Source organism: Anolis sagrei, chromosome 5, assembly GCF_037176765.1.
Source record: "Anolis sagrei isolate rAnoSag1 chromosome 5, rAnoSag1.mat, whole genome shotgun sequence".
NCBI lineage: Eukaryota > Metazoa > Chordata > Lepidosauria > Squamata > Dactyloidae > Anolis > Anolis sagrei.
Genome location: NC_090025.1, coordinates 66210850 through 66234363, shown reverse-complemented (window position 1 = coordinate 66234363; position 23514 = coordinate 66210850). Strand labels below are relative to the sequence as shown.

General features: G+C 43.9%; 1 protein-coding gene across 1 annotated transcript in view; it reads left to right on the top strand.

Moving 5' to 3' along the window:
- The window catches only part of ENPP6 (ectonucleotide pyrophosphatase/phosphodiesterase 6), a 55102-nt gene that overhangs the window by 8684 nt on the left and 22904 nt on the right, over positions 1 to 23514 (top strand). Inside the window, exon 2 of the mRNA XM_060778647.2 lies at positions 11257 to 11436. Coding sequence (XP_060634630.2) covers positions 11257 to 11436 — 180 coding nt within the window. The remainder of the gene's footprint in view (positions 1 to 11256; positions 11437 to 23514) is intronic.

Genomic DNA, 23514 nt, shown 5'->3' with positions numbered 1-23514 from the left:
AAGAAAATTCACCCTCTTTCCACATCTTACTATGTGGGAACCCTTTGCACCCTCTGTCACTTTCCCTGGGTAATTTTAAAGCAGTTTTTTAGAGTTTTGTTCTGTGGATAGTTGACCAATGCCATTCCTCGAGCCATCAGCTGCCAATCTATAGCAAGTTTCCAGAAATACAATCTGACTGAATACCACAACAATATGGCACAAATATGGTACCATTCCCTGGAAGATGGGGTGGGAGTGACCATCTTATACATCAGGTATCTTAAGAAGCAGTGTTCTTGATTCAAAAATTAACTAATCATAAACAGAATTGTTAAATGAGGGTGGAAGAGAAACTCCCTAATCAATGTAGTCCTATTACATTGATTGACCATAAATGGGGCCTTAGTGTAATGATTTGAGCCTCCTGGAGACCAGAGTTCAAATTTCTGTTCAGCTATGGAAACCCACTGAGTCACATTCTCTCATCCTCAGAGGAAGGAAAGGACAACCCCCTCTGAAGAAATCTTGCCAAGAAAAACCCATGATAGGTTCACCATAAGTTGGAAATGACTAGAAGGCACTTAACAACAAAGGTTGTATTTCTTTATCAGTATCAGACCAAGCATTTCCAAAGAGCTACTTGGCAAGTTTTCTGCTGCATTAGAAAATGTCCTAGCAATTATAGTATTCTGCACATTATTTTTTATATCTGGATCTTGCTGTGTTGAATCTATCTTTTGTACATCACGGTTCACATTTGTGATTGGTGGCTGGTGCTACAATTTTATCACTGGCAAAGAACTTGAATCTTTGCATGGCTTCAAAGAGATTGTTGTAAACCAGACAGTAAAAGTGGATTATCTGGTTTTCCAAGACTTGCCTACTAAAATTACTGCATGTGGCTTATGTAGTGCTCCAAAAAGTAATTTTCTTTAATGTGATAAGTTTGATAAGGTCACTAGATTTTATTATGTTACTAGGTGAAACCCTGTGGCTAGCTTTTAGGAAACCTTTTGGGACTGTATCTATAGCAAATGACTCTCCCCAACATGCTTCTTTTCAGACAAATTTGTTGGTCAACTGGGTTGCTGTGAGTTTTCCGGGCTGTATGGCTATGTTTCAGAAGCATTCTCTCCTTCTCTTCTAAGGAGAGTATGCTTGTGGAACATGGCCATACAGCCCAGAAAACTCACAGCAACACAGTGATTCTGGCCACTCCTTAAATTGTCATAGTTCAAGGTTGTGGAATCATGGGAACTGTAGTTTTTACAGGTGTTGAGTCTTCTCTGCCAAAGAGTGCTGATGTGTCACCTAACTACATATCCCAGGATTCCATAACATTGAATTATGGCAGTTAAAGTTATGCCACATTGCATAAATTACAATTTAGATGGGTCAGTTGACAACAAACCATGTGGCGAGGATAAATACTTCTTTGCCATGAAGAATAGATTTCTCTAGCCTATTTTATTCATGAACATGGCAGATAAGAGAATAAAATATCTGAACCTGACCTGTTGTGCTCTAAGTATACATGAATCGTAGTCAGGAGCTATTTATTATCTTTAGAAAACTCTGGAAAGTGTTGTCTTTCCGAAGGTAGGGATCTTGAAGAAATTATTTGTAATTTTCGCATTAAAGCTGTGTCCTGTCCATACTGCAGAATTATAGTAGACTAGCCATCCCCTGCCATGCATTGCTGTGGCCCAGTCTGTGTATAAGTGTTTTGTGTGTGTGTGTGTATGTGCATATATGTGGTTTTGTACATGTGCTGGAATTTTATTTGGGTTTTTTTGCCTTTTTAAGTTTCTTCTGCTGTGTTTCTCAGTGTTCTTATGAGTGATGGTCACTCGTTGGCCTGATAGGTGTATTGTGTCCAAATTTGGTGTCAATTCGTCTAGTGGTTTTTTAGTTACGTTAATCCCACAAATGAACTTTACATGTTAATTTATATAGATTGAGGCCACAATAACTGCAATGGTTCAAAGCTACGAAATTCTGAGATTTATAGTTTTATGACTTAACCTTTTCTGTCAATAGCTCATTAATTTTGGTGCCACAATAAACTACAAATCCCAGGATCCCATTGAATGGAGCTATGGGAGTTAATCTGATGCCAAACTGCAGTGTAGATGGGAGGTAAGTTATAGTTTGTAGCATTCCTCAGAAGAAAGCATTTCCTTTAAACCAAGTCCTTCAAAGTAAGAGAAAGCTGTTATAACTTTGTAGTGATGGTATGCCATTGGACTAGTGAATACAGCAAGAAAGATGAGTTAGGAATGCATGTACTACCCAGCATGATTCAGTCTCACAAGCAGGTAAACTTTTGTAATAATATTTTGCAAATAGAGCAGCGTTTTCCAATCACCCGTTCCACTCCTCTGTTATATCTTTGCAGCCTATTTACCTCCTTGCTGCCACAGAACATTATCATCTCAGATGAAGAAAGAACAAAAAACTTTTAAAAACAAGTTCTTTAGGGCAGACATCTAGAGACCTGAAGCACTAAAGAGAAAGTAACATGAAAGTACTTTTCTCTGTTTTCTATAAAGGGTCAACAGCTCTTTAACCTACACTGCATCACATCTAGTTTGGCTGATGCTCAAAGAGGGGAACTCCTGGACACATGACACACATCAAAGGCAACGAAGTGTAATCAAGATATTTACAGCAGCATGGAGATGTGTGAAAAAGTACTTTTCTAAAGGAAAGTTATTGATGTTGTGGTTGGACAGGATGCGTGGAGAAGGCATGCTCCACTAGGATTACATATGTCCCTATGTGCATTCAGATGCTTTCGATTCTAAAGGAAGTTATTGCCTTTGGCAACTTACAGACAGAAGCTGGCAACTTGAGAGAAAGTCAGGTCAACTGTAATAACTTGATAATTCTAAATTGGATGCCTTCTTTACACCAAGTTATTGATTTTTTTTATTTATTTATGGAAACTCAAAGTATTACGTTACATAGAATCCTAGTAAAAATAGCAATACCCTGATGGCAAGTTAAAACATGGCTTTGGTGCCTAATTGACCCCAAAGTGTATGGTTTTAACGGTATAAGATGTTGCGATATGTGGAGGTCACTGTTGGAAATAGCAACTGTCTTCAAACCTCCACTAATTATTTGTTATTTATATAATTCAGATTGCTTACTGTATTTTATATGTGTGTATTTGTATGCAGTTTTCCTTAACTCTATGTTGTGGGAGGGACTGTGTGATCTGTGTGATCTGATCTGGGCCTGTTCAGGACTCAGACTCCATTGTAGGATCTGTATGCTTAGAGACTTCATTAGAAGCAGAAGTATGCTTAGAGACTTCAATACAGGAACTGTATGCTTAGAGATTTCAGTAGGAATAGTATGCTTAGAGACTTCAATAGAAACAAATGTATGCTTTTAGAAGTCTGTAGAAACAGAAAGCTGTACAGAAACCATTAGACTTTACCTACACAGAAAAACTACTTGTAATTGGAATGATAAACAAAGTACCTGTATGCTGAATACATGAAGTTTGTGAGTAAAATAACTATTTTACTTTTAAAGAAGTCTACTTATTTTTGTCTCTTGAGACCATGATTTAAAAGCAAATGAATTTTAAGGGAGAGTAGATGTTTTTAAGCAACTGAAAATAGAAACACTTCTAAATATGTGTTTTTTGTGCATTGGTATATCTTTGTCCCGAACAGTTCAAAGATATATCTAGGTACATCAGTTTAACAGCCAAGAAACCTAATTGCCTTGCATGAATGCCATTTTTCCAAAAGTTTGTGGAGATTTCAGTTTTCCAAAAGGTTATAGCATCATTTTTTTTTAAAAAAATGATTTCTAGCAAGGTCATTCATTTCCAAAGATCATAAAATCTCCAAAAGTCACAGATGATAAATAATATAAATCAAAAAGACAGCAGAAGACTAAATAGATCCAAATCAGCAGAGACATTGATCTCAGGCAGAACTGACTGAAAAGTTAAATTTACAGATTTCATGACATAACTGAATAAGTTATTCTTAATACGCAAGTTTATTAGACTGCCAAGATTGTTATGCCAATTGGACTTTGTAATAAAAATTATAACAGTGGTGCTAAGTTCATTGAAATAACAATCAACATTTCATATATTTATCACATGAGATGAGAAAGGCAATGGTTATTCTTGTTGATGATTGAATTTATATACCATCCTTCCTCATAAGAAGCAACAAATGCATATTTTAAAAATACATACTAATTTTTGTCATTTGCATGACAAAACAATGCTTTGAGAATGTACTCAAAATGGATCTTTCACAAATTCCCTGGCTCAGGCAATCTACTTGGTAAATCCCCCTTGGGTCCACTCCATGTTGTAAAGATACATAGCCTTCTCCACATGCTTCAAACACTTTGTCCAGTTTTAGTGAAGATCACAATGAGCAGCACTGGGCCCAAGAAGTTTAGCATTATTTTTTGTCTGCAAGATATCATGTTAAAACAGATTTTGCTACGCCATCAAACATTCTTCTTTGATTTGTTGTTGTGTGCCATCATGAGCATCTGCTTATGGCAACACAGTCTCGTGGACTTCAAAAAGCCCTGCTCATCAACAGTCCTGCATATGTCTTGCAAACTCAGTGAGATGGCTTCTTTTTGATTCGATCCATCTACAACAAGGTCTTCTTTTCTCCTATTGCCTTCTACTTCACTAAGGGCCTTTTCACACTGGCCGCCGGAATCACCATGCAGCATGGCAAATCCAGTGACCGCTATCAGGCGGTGTGAGGAACCCGTTATCCCATGTTCCACATTGCCTGGTTTACCTGCAAGGTGATCCCATGGGGGAAAGTGTCAACCGTCCAGCTTCCCACATTGCTCCAAGGCAACATGGGAAGCTTCATAGCATGCTCCACTTTGCCACCCCTTTAAGCATGGAGCCCAGCGTCAAGTAGTAGCATGCCATGTAATGGGAGCTGGCGGGCTCTGTGCATAAAGGGGCGGCGAAGTGGAGCATGCCACCGATTCTTTCCCCATCTGAAGAGGTCATATATATTATCATCTTTTTCAATGAGTTATGCAATCTCATGACAGTATGTGATAGTTTCCATTTAGTCGTTTTCACTTTTAGTGAGAGTTTCACTATGATTGGCTCTTGTACCCTTCCATGTGTCTTTTTGACAGTCTACACTATCTGTAGAACTTTCTTCCAGCACCACATTTCAAATGAATGTATTTTCTTCCCGACTGCTCTCTTCACTATCTAGCCATCACAATCATATATGTATGGATAAATCTGATTTTGGCATTCAATGATAAATAGTTGTGTTTCAAGATCTTATCAAGTTCCTTCATGGCTGTCCTTCCAAGTCTCAACCTTTTTCTGCTTTATTGACTGCAATCCCAATTTTGATTGATGTTAAAGCCAAGGAATATAATATTTATAAATTACTTAGATGTCTTCATTATCCACTTTAAATGTATATAAATAATCTTTTGTTGTTATTTTTGGGTGTTTTTTAATATCCAACTTTTATCTGTTTTTTCTCCTTTCGGTCTAATTTTGATGATCAGACCCTTTCGTTTAAGTAAATCCAAAGTTAGTCCTATCTCAGTTATATCAATTGAAATGAAGAAGACTTGTTGGTCACAAATACTTCCATTCATTTCAACGTGTCTGCTCAAAGTAGGGCTAATTTTGGATTTAGCCTATTGTTTATGTTATTTCATACCTTTCCAAGCATTAAAATGGCAACAAGAAAGGACTCTAATCTTTTTTGGTATACATATGATGAATTGGCTTTTAGAAAGTACTGGCAAGTGCACAAAGAATCTAATGTAGGACTTAATATGTGTGACAAGTATAACAGTCTTCAGGTAAAGCAGGGAGAGATCCAATTAAATGAGTGTGTTTCTGTGGGCTTATTGAAAAGGAACCCATTCACTGCAGGTTTAAAAAGAAATATAATGCTGATAGGCATTCTCTGTGTTTCACGCATTCTCACGAATCATAATGCTAATAGGTGATTCACTTTGCTTCATATTCATGGTGCTTCATATAACCCTCATGACTCAACATAATGGTTAACTAGTTATAGTACTTCAAACTTGACTTTTAACAAACTACGTTTATACCTCAGGTAATAAAATAGATGTGTTCTTGATGATTAACAGAAAATTTGATACCAGAAAGAGAGATAATATGGAAGGAACAGGGATAGGTTTCTACACCACAAAAAGAGAGCGGTTCAACCTTTTTATCTAAAGCTAACAACACGTATATATGAGATGAAACAACCCAGGTCAAGTAAGCCTTGCATAAGTGAAAAAACAAAACATCTGACTCTTTTGGAAACCACTTGGAAGTTTCTTTCGAAATGTATTTTGAAAGAACTTTATTTCCCACTGGTCTCCACTTTTATTGTGGTTTCCATTGTAGTGACCAAACTTACAGAACGTGTTTTTTTAACACGTTGGGGGTGGCTGGTGATCTAGACTTGTCTACTCTACTCTTTCCCCTCTGTTTTGCTATCCACACACAATAAGTAAGGAATTATGGAGACAGCTGTTGTTCACCTTGCCTGTTGTAAGCAGGCACACACTGGTATAGTAGGATTGACTAAAGAAAAATCCCATTATTTTACAACTCAAGGCTAATTGCCTTGTTTACTGCAAACATACACAATAAGTAAGGAATTATGGAGACAGCTGTTGTACACCTTGCCTGTTGTAGGCAGGCACACACTGGTATAGTAGGATTGACTAAAGAAAAATCCCATTATTTTTCTACTCAAGGCTTATTGCCTTGTTTACTGCAAACATGCACAATAAGGAAACATGAAGACAGCTGTTGTTCACCTTGCCTGTTGTAAGCAGGCACACTTCTATAATAGGACTGACTAAAGAAAAATCCCATTATTTTTCCAACTCTTGGCTTATTGTCTTGTTTACTGCAAACATACAGCTGCAACCTAATTCCCAAAGTCTGTATGTCTTCCTTCACCATCTTCTCAGTGCCAGTGCTGCTAAAACCATATAGATAGAGGACTTGGTGGAAAGTTTTGCTGGGCAAATATTTAAAAGTCTTTGCAAAAAGCAACCTCTTTTGTCAGAGTCTTTGTTACTTGAGGTATGCCTTTAGAAGTAAAATCATTTAAAACATTACAAGTTAATTTCTTGATTAGATTTTTCTTTAACTCACTCCCCTGTCCTCGTGACCATTGCTTCCATATCCTATGGCAACATATTTCTGCAGAACTGAGCAGATTAATATGTAACTCCCATTGAGTGAAACCTGCAATGTCACTGGAACCTAATAATGGAGTCATCTGTGCAATGTTAATTCTGCACTCAACAATGTGTGGTTTGAGTTATGATAGGTGAAAATTCTAAAAACATGTGCCAAGCACAATTTATTCCAGCTCGTCACCCCAAACTGTGGATACTGGAAACATAAAATCTGATAGTCACAGAAGTTGGACAGCTGGTGCTTGGAGAAATCATGAGGACTGGATTAACAATTAAGGCAACACACTCTTTGTGAAGCAAAGCCCTGTGCTCTCCCTTCCCTTCAGGCCCACTGACTTCCACATTTTCCTCATAGTTGTGCTGCCTTTTAAATTCTGAGCAGCTGTTTAAGACTGGAAGATTAACGCTCTCTCTGCCTTGCACAGCCCTGAATGAATGAAGCTGATCACAATGTGAATGAGGTCTTCTCAAATATTTCTTTAGCATTCTTGTAGCAAAAGTCTCCAAAGAAAGCATGCTGTGTGAATTCCTTGGACCAGCTGTTGAGATAATATTGTGTCTTATATAGGCAGTCCCCAAGTTACGAACAAGAAAGCTTCTGCAGATTTGTTCTTAAGTTGAATTTGTTTGTAACTTGGAAATGGTACATTTTAAACTGTAACTCCATATATATATATATATATATATATATATATATATATATTCACATATATATATATGGTCTAGTGGCGCAGTGGGTTAAACTGTTGAGCTGCTAAACTTTTTGACCAAAAGGTTGCAGGTTCAAATCCGGGGAGTAGTGTGAGGTCCTGCTGTCAGCCCCAGCTTCTGCTAACCTAGCAGTTTGAAAACATGCAAATGTGAGTAGATCAATAGGTACCTCTTCTGTGGAAAGGTAACAGTTCTCCATGCAGTCATGCCGGCCACATGACCTTGGAGTGTCTATGGACAACGCTCTTCGGCTTAGAAATGGAGATGAGTACCAACCCCCAGAGTTGGACACGACTAGACTTAATTTCAGGGGGAAACCTTTACCTTTACTAACATAGGGAAGGATTAACACCCTTGTGGAGTTTGATTTGCTGTCTGGGCCTTGTCCAGAAAATTTTGCCACACTTTCTGTCCCTTCCTGTGACAATTGGATTTTGAAAAAAAATGACTTGTTGTGGAAACAAAGATTGGTGATAAAGCTTCAGTGGAGACACCGTTTCCTCATGACAATTCTTTCAGGAGTGAATTTTCCTTCCAAGGGGTATATTTCTCTCACTTATTGTTAGTTAAGAATGGGGGTGGGAGTCGTTTGTAAGTTATGGCTGAGGAAGTTATCACTGAGGAAGAACATATAAGCTCAAAGAGGGTGCAGCAGATATATCTTAGCTGTATTCCCATAGTTCAAACAAACCTCTGAGTGACAGGATACATATGTATCCTCTGGCCAGCATTTGCCACTGAGGTCATGCATCCGGCCTCTCTTTGAATACCCTACTTCGCGGATTTTCACTTATCGCGGGTGGTCCTGGAACGTAACACCCGTGATAAGTGAGGGAATACTCTATATACCATGACATAGAAAAATAGTGTCCCTTACATAAAATGGTAAAATCAAGATGGGCTTTTTGGAGCCTCCTTTTGAATATTTTCAAGCTGTAGATATTTGAATCCATGGACGCAGAGCACTGAGTGCAGTATTATTATTTTTGCAGGGAATACTTTTCCAAGCTTACATCTTGGAAAAGTTAATAATTTCACTACATACCTCAGTCGGCATAGTGCTTTCTTAAGAAGTATTGTGTGGAGTTTCCAGGAGAAGGTTTTATCCTTAAGTCTATATTTATTTATTTATTAAAAATTAAAACAGCATTAGATTGAGAAACTCATATCTTGGGGCGTTGTTGAATTTGCAGAACAGGGAGGTTGATTTAATAGCAGACTGAGCATCCTCAGTTGATCTTTGCTCTCTGTTTCACAAACAATTTAATCGCAGCAAAGGCTTTAATGACACTGGTATTAGGCACATTAGGCGCACAGTAAAACTACAGTAGTAAAGCGATTCGTGGCCTTAAATGTCTAAGAAAGGTTCATGCATGGGAAGAAAAGTGTTGGCATTAGATGCTTTTACTGTGGATTATGGGGAAAGACAGATGTTACATTTGTAGGTCAGTGGGGTTAGTCTTCAGCCTAACTTCAACTTGAGGGTTGAGCTCTGTGAAAGGAAGGAAGGAGGGAAGAGATCCTGCAGGTCCTGTTCTTAAGCAGCTTTTGAACTCTTAAAAATGGTACCACAAAAATAAAAGGCTTGATATGTAAACAGAGAATGCACATGTAGCCCTTCAAAAATTAAAAAGTGATGAGATCCCTTCAAGCATTGGCAGGAAGATGGGATTGGGAATTGATTCTGTTCAATTCACTGCAATATAACTAAGGAGACTGCGAAGCTGAGGCTAAACCAGGTTACTGCAATGCACTCTATGTGAGGCTACCCTTGAAGATGGCCCGGAAACGACAACTTGTCCAACGTTCGGCAGTCAGATTAATAACTGGGGTTAGTTACAGGGAGTGGTCGATCCCTCTGGCTGCTGTTTATTTTCCAGGCCCAATTCAAGGTACAGGTTATCACCTATAAAGCCCTAAACGGTTTGGGACCCACCTACCTTCGTGATGGTATCTCTCTCCATGAACCAACTCGGGCCCTTCGATATTTGGGGGAGGACCTCCTTTCGCCCCTGCCAGTTTCACAAGCTTGTCTTGCGGGCACAAGGGAGAGAGCCTTCTCCTCTGTGGCTCCCCGACTCTGGAACTCATTACTTTGAGAGATCAGGAAAGCCCCTACCCTAGAAACCTTTAAAAAGAACCTTAAAACCTGGCTCTTCCGCTGCACCTTTGGTGTGTAGGTGCACAACATGACACTACTGCTTCCCTCAATGCTTCTGCCACTGGAGGTAGTTGTATCTGCCTGCAAGTGGTTGTATCATTTATCCTTGAAATATAGAGTATAGTTGGAATATCTCCCACCACCCATGTTCTTGTGTTGTTGTTTATTCATTCAGTCACTTCTGACTCTTTGTGACCCCATGGACCAGCGCACGCCAGAGCTCCCTGGTGGCTGTCACCACCCCAGCTCCTTCAAGCCAGTCACTTCAAGGATACCAACCATTCATTAATCTTACCCTTGGTCGGCTCCTCTTCCTTTTTCCTTCCATTTTCCCCAGCATCATTGTCTTCTATGAGCTTTCTTGTCTTTGCCTCTAATATCATCTTTGCCTCTAATATCCTTTCCTCCAGTGAGCAGTTGGGCTTTATTTCCTGAAGTATGGACTGGTTGGATCTTCTTGTGGTCCAAGGCACTCTCAGAATTTTCCTCCAACACCACAGTTCACCCATGTTGTAGGGCCAACATGACCTGGAAGTCAACAAAGAAAAGCCACATGCACAATGGAGGACCTTCTCACAGCCACATCAGAGGCACTCCAAGTGGCCAGCTTCTGGTCAAAGGACATTTAATACAATGCCAAGTTTTAAATTTTGCATTTTTAAATACATTATAATGGTACCCTTAATTCACTTCTGACACAATAAATAAATAAATAAACAAACAAAAAGTTACAATTGCAAAAATGCTCTAAAGAAACACACATTTCTTCTTACGCTCTCTTGTTAATGCACATTCACAACATTTTTCGAGGTCTGCATTTGTCACATGAGCTGCTCCTTCTCCATCCCCGAGATAAGTAAATTAAAACACCCATTTTTTTCCCCTCATTTTGCACAAGTCTTTGGTAAATTATGAATTTTATGTCATTTGTTCGTATGGGAGATGTTATAATATAACTTTTCACCTTTGGGTAAGAAAGAAATGTGCTAAATTTTGATCCCAAAGGTGGCATTTTTACTTTAACCTTTTCAATTTCATCATTTGACTGAGTAAAGGCAATTAATTTCTCTAGGATCTTCAGAAGGTATCAAGGTTTATTCAGGACTTTGAAAACCATTTAAGGGGGGATTAAGATATATTGCTGCGAAGTACAGGTATCAACCAAATCTTTTCCCTTCCAGGTCGCCATTGTGAGGTACATCAGATGATAGGAAACTACATGTGGGATCCAACTAGAAATATATCTTTTGATATTGGCGTGAATCAAGACAGTCTCTTACCTCTTTGGTGGAATGGATCAGAACCTTTATGGGTTACTATGATGAAAGCAAAGAGGAAAGTCTTCATGTACTATTGGCCGGGTGAGTATTGCCAAATCCAGTGTCTCATAAATTGCTGACTAACTCTGTATGTTCTCCTTGTGAACAGCTATGAATAAAAGCCTCTGTGACTGAGTGCTCCCATTCTGATCTAACACAGAGCGCAGATGGAGCTCCTTTTTACAAAGCTGAAATCCCACTTATCAGCTGTTTAGCAAGTACAGCAAGGCAGATGGAAAATGAATCCAACACATCTCTTGTTCCTGCTCCTAAACTGATGATGGAAGGGATTTCAGCTTTTAAAACTGAGTTCAGAAACTGGATTATGGACGAAAACCATCTGCAGCATACTTCTTTGTGTGTTCATCCCAGATAGACAACACGTGAAACAGTCACTTTCTACATGTGCTGGTTTTGCTGCTGGTTTTTCATTGGCCACCTGTTCTGTAAGAAAAGAAAGGAAATCACTGAATATTGTAACACTGCCTATTTCTTTTATGCTGTGTTAATCAGGAAGGTCTGTATGCAGAGAGAGTTTGTAGTACATTACGGACTGAAAGGAAGAAGTTGTAGTAGAAGCCTTCATAGATTTATTTACGTCCTCCAATGCAAGAGCTGACTCTTTAGGCCAAGGGTCCTTAAACTATGGCCCACGGGCCACATGCAGCCCACCAAGGGCATTTATCTGGCCCATCGGGTGTGGAGAAGGGTGAGTCCCCCACCTCCCCAAGATGTGCTGGGCCTCAGCAAACAAGTGAAGGAGGAAAATTTCTGCCATTTCCCCACAACTCAAAATCTGTTAGCGGAAAAACCATTGGTTGCATTCCTAAACAAAGCATGTGTGTATTTACTGGAAAAGTTGCAAAAGGAGTTCCAATTTAGATTTGAAGAGTTTCATCTCCATGAACAGGACATACAGCTTTTCCGTAACCCATTTTCTATTGACATTGAAAATGTGGATACAGTTTACCAAATGGAACTGGCTAAACTGCAGAATTGTGACTCTTTGAAAGATGCATACAAGTCAAGCAGACTTCCTAATTCCTATGCCTCTCTCCCCTCTGAAACACATCCTAGTCTCAGGAACTATGCACTCAAAATAGCAACCATCTTTGGCAGCACTTACGTCTGTGAACAGACTTTTTTCAGAATGAAACATCTGAAATCTCTAACCAGATCTAGACTAACTGATACACAGTTGCATCACTTGTTACAACTAACAGTGACAAATATGGAACCGGACATTGACCATCTCATAGCCAAAAGCAGGTCCATAGTTCCTATTGAAACACTGGTAGGTTTGTTGATTTAACTTTACTTGTTCTTCACTTTAAATATTGTATTTGTTCCCATTTTGTTTTGTTTTTTTGCTTCAAAATAAGATGCGCAGTGTGCATAGGAATTTGTTCATAGTTTTTTTTAAAAACTATAGTCTGGCCCTCCAATGGTCTGAGGGACAGTGAACTGGGCCCCTGTTGAAAAAGTTTGAGGTCCCCTGCTTTAGGCTATAGGAGTAGACCCATCTCTGCTCTCCTTTCATCAGTAGGCAAGAAAATTTCAATCCACATGATGCATATTCATGATGTGTGGAAGGGGTAGTTTAATTCCATTGCTACCATATATGCTCATCCATAAGATGATCTCATGTCTAAGTCGAGGGCAGGTTTGGGACCAAAATTGTGAATCTTGATATGACCCATGGTTAAGTTGAGGGTCATTCTGCACAGGCTTACATGGGGCCCAAGCCCAAGGCAGAATACAATTAAAAAGAAAGAAAAACAATTAAGACAGCATAAAACTGCATAAAAACATAACAATAATAGCTAGCAACAACAATAACAGCAGACTAATTTGGGGGGGGGGGGGGTCACTACATGAACTAGTTAAAGGATAAGTGGTTTAGTAAGGTGGATAACAATGTATAATGGCATAGGACATATAATGGAAACAGAGTAAATTAACAGGATCAGTTAATGTAATATAGGACATCAGACATCATTTTTACACCCATTTTATATACCTAAATATACCTGGAGAAGGGAGCCCCCGGTGGTGCAGTGGGTTAAACCGCTGAGCTTCTGAACTTGCTTACCGAAAGGTCGGCGGCTCAAATCTGGGGAATAGGGTGAGCTCCCACTGTTAGCCCCAGCTTCTGCCAACCTAGCAGTTCAAAAACATGCAAATGTGAGTGGATCAATAGGTACCACTTCTGCAGGAAGGTAATGGCACTACATGCAGTCATGCTGGCTGCATGACCTTGGAGTTGTCTATGGACAATGCCAGCTCTTAAGCTTAGAAATGGAGATGAGTACCAATGCCCAGGGTCGAACACAACTGGACTTAATGTCAGGGGAAAACCTTTACCTTTACCCGGGGAAGGGGTCCCAATTGGAAAAGTTTAAGAAGCCCTCATCTAGGCCATCTTTCCTTTGTGCCTTCTAGATGTCCTGGAGAAGGCTTAAAATATTAAAAGGTGTCAGGTTAGGAAGACTAGTTTAGATAGAGGATTTGGCCAACCTGATTGGAAAATGTCTATCTGTCATATTGGAGAATCTCAAGAAACACAGCAAACTCAGATACACAGCAAACTCAGCATATGTTCATGGAAAACTCCAGTAACAGTCATGGAATAATGGAAATACAAAAAAAGACTACAGTAATATTTCTTTTTTCCAGGTTTGATCACTTTTATGCTGTGTTTTAAGGCTACTTAGTTTTTAGGAGCATGCAATTTGATTTCTGGATCAATAACCAAAAATAATGAAAAAAGAAAATTAAAAACTCAAATTCCATTCATTTTTTCCTTCATATAAGACATTCCCCAGATCATTTGAATGAGTCTGCAAGCGTTTAAGAGAAATCTGTTATGACATTCTGCATCCAGCTGTTAAACCAATATTTAGACATGCAATTTGGAAAAGACAGAAGTTGAAGTCCTTGTGTCAAACATTTAAAGATACATTCCATTATAAAAGGGTTGTGGGTGAACAGCCATTCTTTTTTTTCTTTTTTTAAAACCTCAAATTGCATAGATCTAATTATTCCCTATTATGCGTATAATACAATCAGTGCAACGTTGTTGTTATTTGCTATCAGGTCATTCTTGACTTACGGTGATGTTGTCAAGTCTTGTGAACTTGTGAGCTGTGGCTTCCTTGAGTCAATCTATCAATCTATCTGCTGCAATTAGTATCCATTTTACCAAGCATTATTTTATTTCCCAGTGTCGATGGAAACAACATCCAAAAATGCCCTTATTGTTCAATTAATTCATTTTCCAAAAATATGTGAATTAATTACAATGATATGTCATGAACGATACTGTTTTAAGACTACTCAGGACTTCATCAGACAGAACTGGAAAAAATGGAGGAAAGCAAGGAAAACAATCTTATTTATTATTTATTATTTATTTATTAGATGCACTTATTGACCGCCATTCTCAGTCCTTATGGGCGACTCATGGCGGTGTACAGTACACATAAAAAGACAGTTACAGAGGCCAGTATCAACAACATATGACTATACAACAAATACAAACTACATAAAAATCCGCTTCGTCTCTTAGTAGAATCATAGCCAGTCTCATTTTCCTTATACCATTCCAGTTCTCATTACCGTAATGTTGTTGCTTAGCACTTAATTAAATGCCCTCTCGAACAGCCAGGTCTTAAGGCTTTTTCGAAAGGACATGAGGGAGGGCGCCTGTCTGATGTGTGCCGGGAGAGTGTTCCACAGCCGGGGGGCCACCACCGAGAAGGCCCTCTCCCTCGTCCCCGCCAGCCGTGCCTGTGATGCAGGCGGGATCGAGAGAAGGGCCTCCCCAGACGATCTCAAGGTCCTCGTGGGCTCGTAGGCCAAGATGCGGTCAGAAAGGTATTTTGGGCCGGAACCGTTTAGGGCTTTGTAGGCCAAGACCAGCACCTTGAATTGGGTCCGGTAGCAAATCGGCAGCCAGTGAAGCTGGGACAACAAGGGCGTTGTGTGCTCCCTGCTACCCGCTCCAGTTAGTAACATGGCTGCCGCACGCTGGACCAGCTGAAGCTTCCGGGCCGTCTTCAAGGGCAGCCCCACGTAGAGAGCGTTGCAATAATCCAGGCGGGATGTGACAAGAGCGTGTACCACCGTGGCCAAGTCAGACTTCCCGAGATACGGGCGCAGCTGGCGCACGAGCCTATGCTGTGCAAATGCTCCCCTGGTCACCGCTGAAACCTGGGGATCCAGGCTCAACGATGAGTCCAGGGTCACACCCAAGCTGCGAACCTGCGCCTTCAAGGGGAGTGCGACCCCGTCCAGCACAGGCTGTAACCCTATATCCCGTTCGGCCTTGCGACTGACCAGGAGTACCTCTGTCTTGTCTGGATTTAGTTTCAGTTTGTTCGCCCTCATCCAGACCGTTACAGCGGCCAGGCACCGGTTCAGGACCTCGACAGCCTCCTTAGTAGCAGGTGGGAAGGAGTGACAGAGTTGGACATCATCTGCGTACAGATGACACCGCACCCCGAAACTCCGGATGATCTCACCCAGCGGCTTCATGTAGATGTTAAACAGCATGGGGGACAGTATAGAACCCTGTGGCACCCCACAAGTCAAAGGTTGTGGTGCGGAACAGGAGTCCCCCAATGACACCTTCTGGGTGCGACCCTCCAGAAATGACCGGAGCCACCGCAAAGCAATGCCTCCAAGACCCATTTCCGCAAGGCGCCCCAGAAGGATACCGTGGTCGACGGTATCGAAGGCCGCTGAGAGGTCCAGGAGCACCAACAGGGACACACTCCCCCTGTCTAGCTCCCGGCGCAGATCATCCACTAAGGCGACCAAGACCGTCTCGGTACCATGCCCCGGTCTGAAACCAGACTGTGCCGGATCCAGATAATCCGTGTCTCTCAAGAATACCTGGAGTTGTGAGGCCACCACGCTTTCCATGACTTTGCCCAAAAAGGGGAGATTGGAAACAGGCCGAAAGTTGTCCAATTTAGTGGGGTCCAGTGATGGCTTCTTCAACAGCGGCTTTATAATAGCCTGTTTTAGGCTCGCTGGAATCTTGCCTTCCCGAAGGGAGGCATTCACCACCACTGTTACCCACTCGGCCAATCCCCCTCTGGCCTCTCTCAGAAGCCAGGATGGGCAGGGGTCTAGGATGGACGTGGTGGGCCTCATTCCTCCAAGTATCTTGTCCACATCCTCGGGTTTCACAAACTGAAAAGAATCCAACAAAATAGGACAAGCAGGTGCTCTCGTTACATCCACAGAGTCTGCGTCTAACGCGGCGTCCAGCCCAGAACGGATCAAGGCGACTTTGTCTGCGAAGAACCGAGCAAATGCTTCACAGCGCGCGACCGAATTGTCAGGGCTCCCACCTGCAGAGGCGGGAGTTAAAAGACCTCTGACAATCCGAAACAGCTCCGCCGGACGGTTATTTGCAGACGCAATAGTGGCCGCAAAGAAAGTTTTCTTTGCGGTCTTTATTGCCGCGGCATATGCCCTAAGAAAGGACACAAACCGTGCTCGGTTTGACTCGCTCGGTTCAGAACGCCACACGCTCTCTAGTTCCCTCTTCCTTCGCTTCATAGCTGCCAGCTCCTCAGTAAACCAAGGGGCTGGTTTAGCTCGGCTACTTGAGAGGGGACGTTCCGGAGCAATCATGTCAATAGCCCTGGTCATCTCCCCATTCCAGAGAGCCACCAAGGCTTCGACATGGTCACCTACCGAGGTGGCGGGAGAATCCCCAAGAGCCGTCAGGAAGCCATTCGGATCCATCAGTCTCCTGGGGCGGACCATCTTAATGGGTCCTCCACCTTTGCAGAGGTTAGGGGGCGCAGTGAGCCTAAATCTGATCAGGAAGTGGTCGGTCCATGGCAACGGAGAGATGGACAACTCCTCCACACCGCCACCCTGTTCCCATCCCTGACAGAAAACCAAATCCAATGTGTGTCCAGCACAGTGGGTGGGGCCAGATATTTGTTGGGACAGCCCCATGGTTGCCATGGCAGACATGAAGTCCTGAGCCGCGCCTGTGAGGGTCGTCTCGGCATGGACGTTGAAGTCTCCCAGCACAAGAAGCCGTTGAGACTTCAATGCCAGGCTCGAGACCACCCCCGCTAGCTCAGGTAGGGAGACTGTAGTGCAGCGAGGTGGACGGTACACTACTAGAATCCCTATACTGTCCCGGTCACCCACCCTCAGGTAGACGCTTTCGAAATTTGCGGTCTGCGGGATGGGGCACCTGGTCAGATGGATGGAGTCCCTATAGACCACTGCGACCCCGCCTCCCCGCCCTCCGGATCTAGGTTGGTGCTGCACGGAGAAACCCGGGGGACAAAGCTGGGTCAGATTTACTCCTCCAGCTTCATCCAACCAGGTCTCCGTGATGCACGCCAGATCTGCCCGTTCGTCCAGGATTAAGTCCTGGATCCAGGTCGTTTTTCCGTTGACAGATCTGGCGTTCAACAGCACCACCTTCAGACCGGAGGGTCCGCTCACCTGGTTACACCAATTTACCTTAGGAGACCGATTTGGAATTTTGATTATAGATAAGTGGTCCGAATTTGGCCGAATTTGAGGTCTCCTTTTCCCGCATCTCCTCCTTCCCACCACGACCTCTATGGGGGCCCCTCGGCTAGTGGAACACCTCCCCTCCTCCATGCCGCTATTTCTGGCTAGGGTCTTAATCACACTTTCACCAGCTGTTTGGGATGTTGGCGTTTTATCTTGCCAATTGTGCTGGCCTTCTTCATCCCCCCTCCTCCCCTCATTGTTTCCCACAGGTTCCAGCCCACTACCTCCCCTGCCCCTTCCACCAGATAATAGTGACAGAGACAGTAAGCATAGGAGGGTGGGGGACCACATGGATGGAAATGGACACTTCGGTAGATGAAGGGTACCAGAGGTAAGCGTTAGCCGCGAAATAGGATGGTCCTTGAATACTAGAGTCTTAAAGTGCAAAGTGCAAGGTAAATTCCGCGGGTACCGAGTAATTCTTAAGGTGCAAGGTTTTTAAAGTGCAACAAGATATTAAAGTGCAACAGCCTCAACAGAAAATATTTGGCCCTCTATACTACTAAAGTGCGGCAGGAGGAGTTGGGAGGGGTAAAGTGCCACAGTTGGTAAAGTGCAAACAGTTGGCTACGGAACAGGCGCCACTAAGCGCTATATTATGGTCTTATTACCACATTAGCAGCAGAGGTAGGACGGATTATACTGTGCAATGTTCGCAAAATGTACACAGTGGTCAGGAGACTGGCAGTTAGTAAAGTGCTATGATTCAGATGTAAATAGCTGACGTTTGATGTAAATTGGCGGATGGACCTCCGGAGGTGGTCGACACGGTGGCAGTCAGCTCAGATGGGGGGGGCCGCCGCTTGGCCGGTGGTGAGGGCCAGATGGAAAGGCAGTAGGGCCTGGGCAGAATAGGCAAAGGTGGAAAGGCTAGTTGGCCCAGCGGCCGAAGGAGACAAACAAGTCCAGATGGTTAGGCCGCAGGCCGAAGCCACCCGGCAAGGGACCGTCTCTCTTCGGCTCGATTTGGCCAGTTGGCCCGCGGCCCAGCAGCTTGCTCCGGCCCCTGGAGGAATCCTCGCCGGCAACTGGGACAACAAGGGCTTTAGCTATGAATAGCTCAGCAGATGGAAAAGCTGGCGCGTTGGTAAGAAGGCCCGATGGAAAGTAGTCCAGGGCAGCCAAGCTGGATGGAAGGATTCAGGACCCCTGTGGCAGGAGCAGCAGCAGTCTGAGACTAGGCCAAGGCAGGTGCAACACAGCTTTATAGTCCCTCCCTCCTTGGAGGATTGCTGAGTCGCACCCAGTTGGAAAGGGCCTGGGGCTTCTCCTACTCACAAGTAGTCCAGGGCAGCCAAGCTGGATGGAAGGATTCAGGACCCCTGTGGCAGGAGCAGCAGCAGTCTGAGACTAGGCCAAGGCAGGTGCAACACAGCTTTATAGTCCCTCCCTCCTTGGAGGATTGCTGAGTCGCACCCAGTTGGAAAGGGCCTGGGGCTTCTCCTACTCACAAGTAGTCCAGGGCAGCCAAGCTGGATGGAAGGATTCAGGACCCCTGTGGCAGGAGCAGCAGCAGTCTGAGACTAGGCCAAGGCACGTGCAACACAGCTTTATAGTCCCTCCCTCCTTGGAGGATTGCTGAGTCGCACCCAGTTGGAAAGGGCCTGGGGCTTCTCCTACTCACAAGTAGTCCAGGGCAGCCAAGCTGGATGGAAGGATTCAGGACCCCTGTGGCAGGAGCAGCAGCAGTCTGAGACTAGGCCAAGGCAGGTGCAACACAGCTTTATAGTCCCTCCCTCCTTGGAGGATTGCTGAGTCGCACCCAGTTGGAAAGGGCCTGGGGCTTCTCCTACTCACAAGTAGTCCAGGGCAGCCAAGCTGGATGGAAGGATTCAGGACCCCTGTGGCAGGAGCAGCAGCAGTCTGAGACTAGGCCAAGGCAGGTGCAACACAGCTTTATAGTCCCTCCCTCCTTGGAGGATTGCTGAGTCGCACCCAGTTGGAAAGGGCCTGGGGCTTCTCCTACTCGCAAGTAGTCCAGGACAGCCAAGCTGGATGGAAGGATTCAGGACCCCTGTGGCAGGAGCAGCAGCAGTCTGAGACTAGGCCAAGGCAGGTGCAACACAGCTTTATAGTCCCTCCCTCCTTGGAGGATTGCTGAGTCGCACCCAGTTGGAAAGGGCCTGGGGCTTCTCCTACTCGCAAGTAGTCCAGGGCAGCCAAGCTGGATGGAAGGATTCAGGACCCCTGTGGCAGGAGCAGCAGCAGTCTGAGACTAGGCCAAGGCAGGTGCAACACAGCTTTATAGTCCCTCCCTCCTTGGAGGATTGCTGAGTCGCACCCAGTTGGAAAGGGCCTGGGGCTTCTCCTACTCACAAGTAGTCCAGGGCAGCCAAGCTGGATGGAAGGATTCAGGACCCCTGTGGCAGGAGCAGCAGCAGTCTGAGACTAGGCCAAGGCAGGTGCAACACAGCTTTATAGTCCCTCCCTCCTTGGAGGATTGCTGAGTCGCACCCAGTTGGAAAGGGCCTGGGGCTTCTCCTACTCACAAGTAGTCCAGGGCAGCCAAGCTGGATGGAAGGATTCAGGACCCCTGTGGCAGGAGCAGCAGCAGTCTGAGACTAGGCCAAGGCACGTGCAACACAGCTTTATAGTCCCTCCCTCCTTGGAGGATTGCTGAGTCGCACCCAGTTGGAAAGGGCCTGGGGCTTCTCCTACTCACAAGTAGTCCAGGGCAGCCAAGCTGGATGGAAGGATTCAGGACCCCTGTGGCAGGAGCAGCAGCAGTCTGAGACTAGGCCAAGGCACGTGCAACACAGCTTTATAGTCCCTCCCTCCTTGGAGGATTGCTGAGTCGCACCCAGTTGGAAAGGGCCTGGGGCTTCTCCTACTCACAAGTAGTCCAGGGCAGCCAAGCTGGATGGAAGGATTCAGGACCCCTGTGGCAGGAGCAGCAGCAGTCTGAGACTAGGCCAAGGCACGTGCAACACAGCTTTATAGTCCCTCCCTCCTTGGAGGATTGCTGAGTCGCACCCAGTTGGAAAGGGCCTGGGGCTTCTCCTACTCACAAGTAGTCCAGGGCAGCCAAGCTGGATGGAAGGATTCAGGACCCCTGTGGCAGGAGCAGCAGCAGTCTGAGACTAGGCCAAGGCAGGTGCAACACAGCTTTATAGTCCCTCCCTCCTTGGAGGATTGCTGAGTCGCACCCAGTTGGAAAGGGCCTGGGGCTTCTCCTACTCAGAAGTAGTCCAGGACAGCCAAGCTGGATGGAAGGATTCAGGACCCCTGTGGCAGGAGCAGCAGCAGTCTGAGACTAGGCCAAGGCACGTGCAACACAGCTTTATAGTCCCTCCCTCCTTGGAGGATTGCTGAGTCGCACCCAGTTGGAAAGGGCCTGGGGCTTCTCCTACTCGCAAGTAGTCCAGGACAGCCAAGCTGGATGGAAGGATTCAGGACCCCTGTGGCAGGAGCAGCAGCAGTCTGAGACTAGGCCAAGGCAGGTGCAACACAGCTTTATAGTCCCTCCCTCCTTGGAGGATTGCTGAGTCGCACCCAGTTGGAAAGGGCCTGGGGCTTCTCCTACTCACAAGTAGTCCAGGGCAGCCAAGCTGGATGGAAGGATTCAGGACCCCTGTGGCAGGAGCAGCAGCAGTCTGAGACTGCTGCTGCTCCTGAAGACTATTCTATGTAGAATAGTCTTCTTTGCATGGGATTTCATCTTTAAAGAACACGATGAATTTACTTACCCCATCACACAGGATCACCTCCTTCCTCTAGCTCAACAACCCGCTTAGAAAAGACACAAGGCATCATTCTTAAGATACTACTTCTATGGGCTCCTTTACTTTCCCTCTCAATCTTGTTACTCCAGAGGAGACCCAAGGCACCATTCTTAAGACAGACACTACTTCTATAGGTTCCTTTATTTTCCGTCTCAATCTTGTTACTCTAGAGGACACCCAAGGCACTGTCATATAAGATACATAAGACAATCTTGTTACTCTAGAGGAGATCCAAGACACTGTCATATAATACATTTCCCAGATCATAGAGGAGACCCAAGGCACCATTCTTAACACAGACACCAATTCTATGGGATCCTTTATGAGGGTTGAATGAAAAGTAATGCCTCCACCTTCGTTACTTGGGTTTGGATGGGAATATTTTAATAAATCAAACGCAGAAATATTGCTTAGAACAGTGGTTCTCAACATGTGGGTCCCCAGGTGTTTTGGCCTACAACTCCCAGAAATCCCAGCCAGTTTACCAGCTGTTAGGATTTCTGGGAATTGAAGGCCAAAAACATCTGGGGACCCCAGGTTGAGAACCACTGCCTTAGAACGTGCTCTTTAACTACCACTATTCACTTTTTGACATAATCACCAGACAATTGTATACATTTCTGCCAACAATTAACAAGTTTTCTGAAGCCGTCACGGAAGAAGTCGATACTCTGTTTCTGCAACTCATCGTGCACAGATCTTCTGATAGCCAAGCAAAGCAATAATGTGACCCACACGTTCTTGTGAAATGCCAATTATGCTTGAAATTTCTCTCTGAGTGATATGACAATCGTCCTGAATGAATCTGTCAACCTTTTGCTTGTGAAACTAGGTGGTTGCTGTCACAGGATGTCCAACTCTTTGTTTGTCATGCAAGTCAGATGTTCCCACCTCAACATCTCTAAACTTACTTGTCCAACGACACACAGTACTCACATCAACACAATCACCAAAAACAGCTTGCATTCTCTGATGAATCTCCTTTGGGTAGACACCTTCTACTGTAAAGAATTCAATGACTACACATTGCTTAAGTCGTATTGACCGACCATCTGCGCAGGGTTTCATGCTTCGCACTTTAACAATGCAACCATTCAATGCTAAACTTCCCACCAAAATGGAACTGTAGAGGAGAGTCTACTGAACAAGCTAGCACCTGCCGCATACCAGTACTTGCCTTATATTGAGGAGTTACGAAGGTGGAGGTATTACCTTTCATTCAGCCCTCGTACTTTCCCTCTCAAGCCCTTTACTCTAGAGGAGATTCAAGGCACCATTCTAACTTCCTATAGTTGGTAAAAAAGTGAACAAAGAAGTTAAAAATCAAGCAATGGTGCAATTTCAAAAGCTCAGATTAGTATGAAGGAGAAAATGCAGCAAAAACAACATAGTGATATCTTACAATTGCGCGATTCCTTAGGATTACATTAATTAAAAAAAATTACTGTTCCAGACTCATACAGTAGGATTTTGTAAAAGAAGGGGAGCATAGGAAACTGCCCATAGGAACACCCATTCCTCCACGTCACTTAATACAACACAGGTGAATCTGACAGGTCCAGCACTTTCTCCTGTTTCCACATGCATCAGGACCTCAGAAGATGATTTCTCCCCAGCTTCAGTTTTCCCTGATTCTCCAGATTTCTGACACAGTTCACTGATGAAACACCACAGATGACAGTTGGAAGTCTGTCTACATCATTTGATGGGCTCCATGGTACTTCATCTATGAACTATTTTAGATGTGTGTAGAAACAGGGAGAGGGTATTTGCGTGTGATGAAGTCCTCAGACTTTGACTCTCCAGATCTTTTGGACTCTAACTCCCAGAATTCTCACCA